Below are 11908 nucleotides of genomic sequence, written 5' to 3' on the forward strand. Positions count from 1 at the left end.
ATATATATTTTATTTGCATGCTGTAAACAGCCTTTTTAGAACTCTTTTTGGAATTATTTTGTCTTTTAGATGCTTCTGCATACCAACCAAAGAATGCATTTCATTGTCTCAGAGAGTTTTGGAATTCTCTCTTTTAAGGGCGTCTCTTAATGTGGACTTACTTAAAACAAAGTTTCCTCAGCATTACCATTATAATTCCAAACAGAAAGAGTACTCACCAGGAAGGGCAATGTCCTCATAAAAACAGAAAGGGTGAAACCTTTAAAAAGATCCCAGATAAAGTGGGGAGCTCAACCAAAGGGAGGAAGTTTGGCATCAGACAGGAAAGAGACGACTCATGGAAGTGGAGAGCACAAAAGACTCAAGTGGGTACTTCATACAGTTCCAGGGGCCCATTAGTTCCTCTGGGGCTTGTTTCCTTCGGATCCCACTTTTGACACCACATAATGTCAACCTCAAAAATAAAATAGCTAGTTATTTTACCAGTAAAATGGGTTTATTCAGGAATAGCAGAGAATTGCAATTTGGAACAAGCAAACTATAGCAAACTACAGGCAAGTCTGAAGAGACAAAGGGAAAGACATCTTTTAAGTTTTAGGAGGGAACTGGGGAGGATTGTTTTGCACTGAAGTTCATTGAAGGAGAACAAGAGTTTAAAATTGGCAGTTTCTCACTGACTGCAAACGGTGATTAGTTCATTGTTGCTGGGATAGGAAGGGATCTTTTTCTTAGAAGCAGGAGATGAAATTACTATTTGAAAAATGACCTCCCTTGTCAAAATAATTTTTATCTTTATGCTGATTATATAGGCTACAACAAGAGGTATGTGTGTGAGAGTTCCCCATGAGGGCTTCCCAGCACCATTTTAAGGGAGGTTTTCTAGATCACTAGGCTAGAGTCATATTTGGAGTTGAAGGAGAGTGTTTGATCTGCATGTGACACTTATTTTCTCATCACTCCATTTTAGAGTCTTGTTTAAGTCCAAGGCAATGTTTCCTCTCTGTGGACTTGTTTCTGGTTGATAGAAGCAGAATAGAGAGAATAGAAAAAACTGAGCAGGTAACTGGAGTCTTGACATTAAAAAGGAGAAAAAGAAAAGGATAGATAGAGAGATTGAGATAAAGAGAACTTAGTCAAGAGAGACTGTGAATTTCTTTAGCAAGACATCTGTGTTATTGTCATCTGAATACCTTTACAAATTTCTTCCCCTTCCTTTGTGTTCCTTCTTACTCTGCTTTATCCTCAGACAAGTCATAACCTGAAACTTAATCTTGATTTGCAGCAAAAGTGATTATCCATCAGACGCTTAGTGTCTTAGAAGATATCGTGGAGAATATCTCTGGGGAATCCACCAAGTCCCGGCAGATCTGCTACCATTCGCTGCAGGAATCTGTTCAGGTCTCCTTGGCCCTCTTTCCAGCTTTTATTCATCAGTCAGGTAGGAGCTGGCCACAAACTTCGCTGGTGGATGGTGCTGACAAGGGCCAGAGTAACTGTTTAGCTCTCTGTAGAGCAAATTGGCAGTGCAGGCCTTGACATTGAAGGTAGAGGGCAGTGAGGTTTATTTGGGGAGTCTGGGGCTGAGGCCCCATGGAGCCTTCATATGGGCCTCACACTATGTCAGGTGGCACCGAGTCACTTGAGACCTCTTGCCTCACTTTTATTTTTAAGACTTTGCCTTCTAGTTTGTAACATTTATGGACGGGAGTAATGGGGGCATTATTTAAGAGAGGAAAGAGAACTTTTTTTTTGATAAATGCTACTTATTTACTTACATGTCAAGATGGGTTTTGTTGAGATGGTTCCCCTCTCCCTTCTCTGTCACTGTCACTGATAAAGGCTCTCTAGCTTTCTGGATGTATGTGCCTGGCTCTCATGAGAGCATTTACAGTAGTAGTCTTATGAGAGAAATACTGGGGGCTTCTCAGTCAGCAAAAATTCAGTGATTGACTCTTGTAAGCAGAGTTTGTGTGGTTAGAGCCAAAATATACTGTACAGGATGATTGCTTAGATCTGGAAGTGGGACTGCATTAAATGTAACCAGTATTTTTTGTAATTAATGCATTTAATGGACCAGGGCTGTGCAACCTGAATCCACCTTGATTATCCACTTTTAGCCACTTAACCTCTGACTTAATCCCAACTGCAGGGGTTATTGGTCACACAGAGAAGTGGCTAAAGCGCTCAGGTGTTGACCCAATTGAAAAGTTCCCTCATGTGCACATAAAACCCTGAACATTGCTAATACGGGGCAATGAGAGAGGCTTCATTTCCTATAGTGAGCCATCACTGTATCAGAGCTGTTTTCTCAGCATGTCCTTAATCATTTTCCACTTTTCATCGCTGGCTCTGATGGTGTTGGAGGAAATTTCTTCCAGCAGGAAGCCTTAGAGAGACATGATAGTGCAGATTGCAAGAGGAAGTCCATCAAACACGGGATTCTGTTTATCCCTGTGTGCATGCCTCTGATCATTTGCTTTACCCCTTTGTTTAGATGTGACAGATGAGATGCTGAGCTTCTTCCTCACTTTGTTTCGAGGCCTTAGAGTACAGATGGGTGTGCCTTTCACTGAACAGATCATACAGACTTTCCTCAATATGTTTACCAGGTAACCACACACTTGCTGTCCATGGTTTTCAGATTTCAGGTGAGAAGTAGTGGGACCTGGCTGCAAGTGTGGGACTTTTTGCTCCCTTTCTTCAGTTGCCACAGTGTTCGTTTTCATGCTGGTCTCAGAGACACATATCCTTGGTTATTGTGTAGTTTCTCTCGTCTGCAGAGAACAGTTGGCCGAGAGCATTCTCCATGAAGGCAGCACTGGCTGTCGGGTGGTTGAGAAGTTCCTAAAGATCCTGCAGGTGGTGGTCCAGGAACCTGGCCAGGTGTTCAAGCCCTTCCTCCCTAGCATCATCGCCCTGTGCATGGAGCAGGTGTATCCCATCATCGCTGAGGTATGAGGGGCTGGGGCTGGGGCGGTCCCCTGTGCTGCTTCTCATCTGATTGGGGAGGGAATGAGATATCAAAGAAAATGGATTGTGTTTTAAAGCTAATTTGTTATTTTATTTTTCTTATAAAATAATTTTTTTCCAAGAAAGAATGCCTTTAGCTTGGTACAGTATTTTTATTTTTGTTGAGTTAATGAGAACTAGTCTAGTGTAAGCATGGCAGGTTGTCACAGAGTTGGTCGGTAAATAAGACCAATTTCCCATGGCGAACAGTTTATGACATTATGTGAATATATGGTTTTCTACAGCAAACATTATAACAGATGTCCTATTGAGGTCGTTCATGATCTCAAGGATACAAGGCAAGTTCTCGGAAGGATTTAAAGCTTTCTTTGTTATATAGGAAAGCTCTTTGTTCTTCTTAGAAGACAGACGACAGATGCTCTCGTGACAAGATCTAGAATAAGTATAGATTTAACTAAATTTTCTATAATAGTTATGTAAATAAGAGCTAACCTTTTTAACAGCCCAAACTAAGGCTTAAATGAATCCAGTTGTTTTGAATCATTAAACACATTTGGGCCCTGTAAGGATTCTGTCACAGCAGCTCATGCTTTCAGGTCTCAATTTCATCTTAATCAGGTTGAATTAAATATATCTGGGCCTTGTAATGTTGAATCTACAGAGACATCTGGAATAATGTGACCTGTCACACACTCTAGTGACTTAGAGATTTTGGGTTAAATTGGAAAATATTGCTGAGCCTGCTTCCCTCTCCTCTCCTCATCCCAGAATCCCCGCTGCCAGTGAAAGAAGAGACAGGCTCAGAGAGCGCTGCGCACTGCCTCCCCCCGGAGGTCCTCTGATGCTTCTTTTTGTGGTTCCTAAGTGCTCTTTATACTCCTTTACTATAAAGGGCAGATCTGCTTTATGGCTTCTTATTTGTCTTCAGCTTTTGAGGTTGCACAAGATCAGCAGGTTAGCTGGACAGCATTGTTTATTCTGGGAAAAGGAGCAACACAAGCAAGATGATGTGACAGATCAGATCAGCTGCTTTCTGAATAGAAATCCATATTCCTAATTGTTCTTCCATTTAGTGGCCTTTTCTTAGCTTGAGAAGCTGAGTGCTTCCATTAGGGAAAAGGGCCTTTGGTACTGACCCAGGCGTTCTGTCTCAGATGTGGCCCTGTCTCCGCTGAGTCCTGGTTTGAACTGCTCACTCAGCGGGGCTTTATAGGACAGGAGTGTGGGTGGGAGGCTCACATTCAGCTTGCTGTTGCCAGGCATCTCTTAGGCCCAGGCTGTGAGTGGCTCCCTTAGCCACAGGAAGGGAAGGTTTGAGCGTCTATGTGTGTCTCCACAGCGCCCCTCCCCTGACGTGAAGGCCGAGCTGTTTGAGCTCCTTTTTCGGACGCTCCATCACAACTGGAGGTTCTTCTTCAAGTCTACTGTCCTGGCCAGTGTCCAGAGAGGGATTGCCGAGGAGCAGATGGAGAATGAGCCTCAGTTCAGTGCCATCATGCAGGTAACATGGCAGAGCTGGTGAGGCTGCCCTGCGATCAAAGAGCAGACAGGCTTCCTTTGGGCACAACTTGGGTCTATTTACTGTCTCTGTCCCTTGCTTTACTTCTGTGCCACATAGTCCCACTTCCTCTGAGGTGGCCACTGCAATAAGTACAGTCTCTGAAGCCCTGCAGCTTTGGATCTGAAGCTCAGCTCTACCTCTTAGTACTTCTGAAGTTAATTAGCTTCTTGGAACCTAAGTCTCTTCATCTGTAGAGTTGGGATAATACTGCCTATTTCATGGGCTTGTTGTGCGGTTAAATGAGTAGCATAAAGAGTACCTAGCACAGGTAGATGCTGGAGAAATATCAGTTCCCTTTGCCTTATAGCAGTGTTTTCCCACGTGTAAGGAGACTGCATGAGAATCACCTGGGGCCCTCATTAATTGGAGCTAACTGAATAGAAGTCTCTCAGGGTGGGGCCCAGTGATCTGCCTCTTTAAAAGATAATTCTGGCTAGTACTGTGTTGGAAGAAGCACCACCCTGTGAGGCAGTATTCCCTTTCAGATCTAGTGTGACCGTTATACCGTAGAGAGTGAGCTCTCTGGGAGGCTGACCTCACCTGGCTGTGGAAGACTGGGGTGGCCGCCTCTTGTCAGGATGGCCGGGCTGATTTGTGTCTGCTTTCAGGTGTTCTCCTTGTTTAGCTCTCAGTTGTATAAATTTTGTGTTCCAAGTCTGGGTGAAGTAGGTTTTCTTTTTTCTTTTTTTTTTTTTTCCCAGTGCATGCTTTTCCTCACGCAGAAGCAAGAGGGAGTCTACCATCCTTCCCTTCAGCGCCCCCGCCCCCACGCACACACGCACACGCATGCCTGCGTGCACACACTCCCTCTGGAAAAGCACATGCCCTGCCTCTGGTCTCTGCAGTCACTTTGCTGCGCTCCTACCTCCAGCGCTCCGTGTGGGCTTGAGTTTAGAGTATTAGGTGTTTGTCTCTTCCTGCCTCCCTCTTAGACTCTGTCCTTGCTTTTAAGACTTCTTTGGCAGACTGATTCCTGGTCCCATACTCAGCACTGGTAAAAGCCACTTTGGAAAACAATTTCATAGTTTGGCAGTTTCTGATAAAGTTAAACATGTATTTATTATATGATCTAGCAATTCCACTTCTAAATAATTTAAGGTGCCTGAAAACATGTATTCATATAACCTGTACACAGATGTTTATAGTTATTTTTTTTCATAATAGCCAAAGCTAGAAACATTCCAAACGTCCATCAGCTGGTAAATGGGTAAACCATTTTGCTACATGCATGTAAGGGCCTGCTACTCAATAAAAAGGCATGTATGATTATACAGATGACAGCATTGACTCCCAGATACATCATGGTAGGCGAAAGACGCCAGATCCAAAAGGCTGCATACTACGTATTCCATTATGTGGCCTTCTGGAAGGCACAGCTAGAAGGACAGGAAACGAGCAGTGGTTGTCCAGGGGTCGGGGGAGGACTGCCTACACATGGGGCCTGAGGGAACTTTCTGAGGAGCTGGTGGTGTCCTGTGTCTTGATGAGGGTGCTTAGATGGTTGGATGTGTTCAGGATTATATAATGGTGAACCTCAAAAGCTTGCATTTTACTCTGTTATATTTCATGAACGTAACTTTAAAAAAATAAATGAATGAAAACCATTGGGCATCATGGAGATTCCCATCACTGCAGCAGGGGTTACAAGACCCTTCTTGAGCTTAGGAGCCCAGGGACAGAATGACAAAGCAGTCGCTAGCTTATTCTAGGGAGGTGTCCTGTACCCCACTGGGCTTGCATTTCAGTGGCCTATCCCACTCTTCCCACTCTATTGGAGCAGGACCCTTTGTGGGTCTTTTTTGGGGGAGAGTTGTTTTTTCCTTTGAACTAATAACTTTTATAGCTCAGGAATTGCAAAGCAGTTTAAAAATTTGCTGTTGCTTAACCCCAAGGCAGAGGCAGTCAGTCGTAAAGGAGCCTCTAAGGGATTGTGGGATGCCAGGGAGAGGGTGGCTCATGGAGTACAAGTGGTTGGCTCCAGGGCAGGATGACGTACTTGACTACTGCTGTTAGCTTCCTATTTCAAAGATAAGTCCTATGAAGGGGTCTAGAGTTTTATTACAAAAGGTGCAGGATGAGACCAAAAGAAGAAGTGAGGCCCAGTGGGGAGGGCTTAGAAGCATTCCAAAGATCTGACCAGATGGGCCACAAGACTTGAGGCAGGTGACCCCCTCGCCCCACTGTTGGCATAAGGAGCCACTTGCGGAGTATCAGTTCTTCTGGCACGGTGGGATGTGCAGAAAGGCTTTGTCTGAGGATGTTTAAAAGCTGCTTATAGAATGGTGGTCTTATTTCCTTGGCCAGGCTTTTGGACAGTCCTTTCTTCAGCCTGACATCCACCTATTTAAACAAAATCTCTTCTACTTGGAGACTCTCAACACCAAGCAGAAGCTGTACCACAAGGTAAGTGCCCGTCTCTCAGAAAGGTTCCTTTGTCGGAGGTGTCAGAGGCTCGGGCGGAGTCCCACCCTTCTCAGGTCAGTAGCGGGGAGCATGAGGTAGGCTGGGACCTGGACAGGTCCGGAGCGAGCCACAGCCATCTCTTACCCTGGGCTCTTTGTCTGCAGAAGATCTTCCGGACCACCATGCTGTTTCAGTTTGTGAACGTGCTGCTGCAGGTCCTGGTTCACAAGTCCCATGACCTTCTGCAGGAAGAGATCGGCATCGCCATTTACAACATGGCCTCTGTGGACTTTGATGGCTTCTTTGCAGCCTTTCTCCCTGAATTCCTGACCAGCTGTGATGGCGTGGATGCCAACCAGAAAAACGTGCTGGGGCGGAATTTCAAGATGGATCGGGTGAGGAGAGAGAGGCCAGGCTGAAGGGAGGGTGGGCATGGGCTGTCAGGCCTGGCACCTGTTAAGCAAGGAGGGGGCAGGCTGCCTCGGAGTGTGCTTTGTAACCCTGGTGGCTCTGAGGTAGCTAGTGCAGTACCTGGATGACTCAGTGCTATGGCTGGATTGAAGGGTACGGGCTTGCCTCAGTTTAGGCTTCAGCAGCACCTGTGTTCTTCATCTTACCTGCTGGGCCCCAGATTTGGCCTCAGCAGTCCAGCTGCTTTGTCTCGGCTTCTTGGTAGTTACTACCGTTGCGCACACTTCTGACCACTGCCCAGCACTATTTCCTTATGGGTCGTGAGCCAGTATAGCCTGAGCTTACAGATAGGCTGAGAAGATTGGTGTTTAGGAGCTGCTCTCTGGGTCCTCAGGCTCAGAGACGGGACCCTTGCTCTTCCCAGACCCGGGGAAGGTCTGATGGGCTGTTCCCACCTGTGCAGCACCTTGGGTGGGAGTCGGGGTGGTGACAGTTGTGGATGCACATGGAGCCATCATTGCTGGTGTATCTGGGCCCTTGCCTCCCTCCTCCTTCCTGTCTCAGCTGTTCAGTTTCTGCCGCTTGCTGGCCAGCTTTCCCTGGAACTTTTGCTATGGGAAAAGTAATTTTCATCTCTTCACCACTTCACACTTGATAAAATGGAGTCTCTTTTGCTCACATCCTCTTGGTGTTCCTGGCTTGATTCCTGTGCTTGCAGCCTGTCCACAGTTTCACTTCAGTCTTCAGATTTACACGTTGCTTTTGCTGGAGCAAACTACTTCCTCCTTGCTTGTCTTGGCTGTGATATGTCAGGACTGTTTTTTCTTAGACTCAGTTCCTGTTTTTCTTTGTCTTAGAATCTTTCTTTCCTTGGCAATAACCTTGTTCTCTCTTGAGCTTCTTGAAGTTCACTTCAGCCACTTGGGTATTTTCCCTTCCTTTTCCTAGAGGCCAAATCTTAATATTTAATCATCAGTTTCTACTGATGTCATTACTGATGTCGTTTGATCTCAGTCAATTCTTGATTTTAAGCAGTGGTTTTCAAATCTAGTCATGCATCCAGAGCACCTGGGATGCTTGTTAAAAGTATGGGAACGTATTCATGTGCTCCATCCACCAGGAAATTCAGATTTGGCATTTGGGAGCCACTGATTTAAAAGACATCCTTTGATTTGATTTCTTGAGGATGAAGTAAAGGAATCAGTGCCTTCATTCACTGTGTATTTGAAGCTCGCTGCCTCTCAGGTACCTGGCCAGGTGTTGGGACACCACCAGTCTCTGTCTTCAAGGAGTCTTGATGGGAGAACAAGCAACAGCGCTCTCTGTGGACCACACTGGGCTTTCCAAAGTCCTGTTGTTAACCTTAGTTCTCAAATGAACCCAGGCTCAGGAAGGTCGACAATTCTAGAACTTGGGAATGGCAGAGCCAGGAAGCAGGAGTCAGAGCTGGGTATCCTGGCTCCAGAGCCTGCACATACTGTCACAAGCAGGGTGGGCCAGGACGCTGTGAGAGGTCGGAGCGGAGGCACTGACCCTCTGGCTAGGGCCTGAAGGGAACAGGTTTCCCAGGTGCCCCTTTGGCAGAGGCGGGCCTCGTGCCGCAGTCTGAGGAGCGGTTAGCCAGCTAGTCGGTGGGGCGGAGGGCTGGGAGCGTCTTCATCTGTTTTCTGAGCCTTGTCACCCAGGTTTCAGGAGGGATCGTGTTGGCTCCACTAGCCAGGCAGGGAACTGATCCATGTGTTACTCCGTGTTCGGACCCACAGTTTGGCATTCAGTAATCCCAAACTAAAGATGAGGATGCAGACCTTGACGGTCTCTTAGTATTGCTTGGCGGAGTTTGGGGGGCCCTCTCTGTGTGTAGTCTGTGGCCTTGTAGGCCAGGTGTTGGATGCATGTGAGCACTGGCCAGTGTGTGTGACTTTTGAGGAGCATGGCCTGCCTGGGCCCTGGGTGGAGGAGTCTGGACGCGGCCCAGCTGGCTGTGTCAAAAGAGAGGTGAGCACTGGCAGCCATGCCAGTGTCCCCGCTTCCTGTCTTGTCATCTCTCTGTGATTCACCATTTTCATCCTTCAAATGGTGGTGCTAAGAGGACCTGTCCCACAGCCTTGTGATGAGGATGGCAGGAGCGAGTGTCTGAGACCCTGGGCCGGAGCCTGGCCCAGGGTTGTGCGCCGGGGAGAAGCTGACTCCTGCTCTTCCCGCCACAGGGCCTTTGCTCACGCTCACGCCTGGTGTGCGAAGGAGTGGAAGTGGCTAGTTATGTAAAATGTTCACAGGGCTCTGGAGCACACTCTGGGCCGGAGGCGGTGGTGGGTGGGTGGGTGACTTGGGGTGCTGGGTGCGGCCAGGCTGCAGCTGTGTCCCTGCCTTCCAGGACCTGCCCTCGTTCACCCAGAATGTGCACAGGCTGGTCAACGACCTGCGTTACTACAGACTCTGCAATGACAGTCTGCCCCCTGGCACTGTGAAGCTCTAGGCGTGGCCTGCTTACCTCCTAAGGGACACAAACTCCTGCCGCTGCCACCTGCACCACCTCGCCTTCCGCCACAGATGTCTCCCAGACAAGTCTTGGCTACTCCTTGGATTCTCACCACACCCTGAGCCGTGTTGCCTGCCCTCTGCCCCTCCTCCACTCTCCTCTCCTGCCGCCCACCCAGCAGAACTGGCTTCAGGGTGTGTCTTAGCACTGGCTGGAGTGCCCAGGGCGTTGGGCAGGTGGAGGGCCATGTGGCCAGGTACCAAGGAGGCACCGGGAAATCCTCTGGGGTGGTCCATGCAGATCATGCGTATATCAGTCATGAGACAGAAACGCCAAGGACAGCTTATGACAGTGCCACCTTCTCACCATTCCACCTCCCTACCGCTCCCCGGCCCAGCCGGCTCAGGAGAGACAGACATGATGTCGGAACTATTTTGGCACTTCTCTCAAGCCTCCCTCCAGCCCTCCAGTTGCCTTGAAGTCTCTGCTCTCTTTGTTAGAGATTTGCAGACTCATGGTTTTTTCTCGTTTTGTTTTTGTTTTTTTTTTTTTGGTTTTCTCATCATTCCATTGTGATATTAAGAAACTAAGAAGCTTAATGAAAAAATAAAATGCTTATGTTGTTATATAAATGCTGGTTAGGGAGCTTCTTTCTACTCAGCCTCCTCAGGGCCAGCATCCAGGTGAGGGGACCGTCCTGGTGTGGGGACAGGGAAATGAGGGATGAGGCCCATGTCTGTGCCCCGGGAGAGCATCAGAGGAGGACCAGCCTGTGTGGGGTCTGCCTGCATCCCACCCTCTTCTAGACAACGTCTTTAAGCTGTGTGAAGACACGGGGTCCCCATTTCTCATATTTAAAGAGCGAGGGGATCTTGATCTCACAACCTAGTGGTGGAGGTGAGCGTGGAGTCAGGGGCGTGCCCCTCCTCCTCAAACTGTGGGTTTCCACTCTTCCACCTCTCAGAGAGTGGGTCCCTCCCCAAGATGCCCAGCTGGGCACTGTCCCTCAGTGGACCGAAGGGAGGTGGCTATTTCTTGATGGACTGAGAATAGTGGTTGGAGAGGGGAGGGAGGGTGTAGCTGTGTGAGGGGTGAGGAGTGGGTGAGACCGAGGGCTTATTGGTGTGTCAGGGCAGGGATCTTGCCCAGTCATTGTGGGTGGAAATGACACTTGTCCTCAAAGTTTCTGGATGATCGATCAGCAGCTCCTCCTGTGCTAGCTGTCACAATGATGGCACAGGACTGGGGTAGGTTCTCCACACCCAGCAGGAAGAGGTTTGCTCACTTGAGAGTGTTCCCTGAAGGGGGAGGGTGGTCCTGGGCTTGTTGGTAGAACTGGGAGGAGGAGAGTTGGGGGCTGATGGCTTCTACTTCTGAAGTCTTTGTAAGAGTCACTTTGGTGTGGTGGTGGTGGGGTTGGGGGTAGGATCCTGGGCTGGGTTTGGGGGGTTGGAGAAAGAGATAGATGCAGCCCCTTGCTTTGCGTCAATCAGCCTCCCAGTTGCAGATAGTCCCACTTCAGAGTTCAGAGAGGAGGGAATTGAAACTCCAGTTGCTCTTCTGCAGAAAGGAATTAATAGGCAATTATTCTTGAGCTATAAATACTACCTCACATGCTTGCTAGAGAAGGCCAGGAGTGTCGTCTATGCCTGAGATTAAGGAAGGGCTTTTTGAATGGCTGGAGATGGAGAGGGTTTTGTCACCAGCGGGCCCTACCCTTGGACAGAACACAAAGCAGGACTTGGGATGGTAGAGAAAAGGCTATGGGAAGTAAGGTGGGCTGGGATGGAAGATTTTGAGCTAAAACTGATAGACATGGCCCAGTTTGTGGGTTGTGGTGAGCTCCCAGTCCTTGGTGGTGTGCAAGCAGAGGCTGGGTAACCTGTAGAAAGGGTCTCCTCTGGGAGGGAGGTCAGACAGATCTCTGATCTGATTCCTCTGTCTGCAGTGCTCCACATAGGGCCTGGCACAGAGCAGGACTTAAGAAGCTTGGGTGGAATTAGATGAGTTCTCAGGCCATGAGAAATCCAGAAATTGTCTTTGCAATCTGAGGAAAGGGCTAGAGAAAGAAGGGCAGGGGGTTT

The 11908-nt window shown here is 48.0% G+C and overlaps 1 protein-coding gene across 2 annotated transcripts in view; it reads left to right on the plus strand.

Moving 5' to 3' along the window:
- The window catches only part of XPO6 (exportin 6), a 97964-nt gene extending 87514 nt beyond the window's left edge, over positions 1–10450 (plus strand). For both annotated transcript variants that reach the window (XM_011378805.2, XM_023522500.1), the window contains 7 exons: positions 1283–1438; positions 2495–2609; positions 2781–2952; positions 4310–4471; positions 6836–6934; positions 7099–7329; positions 9720–10450. In XM_011378805.2, the coding sequence (XP_011377107.1) occupies positions 1283–1438; positions 2495–2609; positions 2781–2952; positions 4310–4471; positions 6836–6934; positions 7099–7329; positions 9720–9821 (1037 nt within the window). In that variant the 3' untranslated portion in view covers positions 9822–10450. The remainder of the gene's footprint in view (positions 1–1282; positions 1439–2494; positions 2610–2780; positions 2953–4309; positions 4472–6835; positions 6935–7098; positions 7330–9719) is intronic.
- The last annotated feature ends 1458 nt before the right edge of the window (positions 10451–11908 follow it).

This window comes from Pteropus vampyrus, unplaced genomic scaffold (assembly GCF_000151845.1).
Source record: "Pteropus vampyrus isolate Shadow unplaced genomic scaffold, Pvam_2.0 Scaffold347, whole genome shotgun sequence".
Taxonomy (NCBI): Eukaryota; Metazoa; Chordata; class Mammalia; order Chiroptera; family Pteropodidae; genus Pteropus; species Pteropus vampyrus.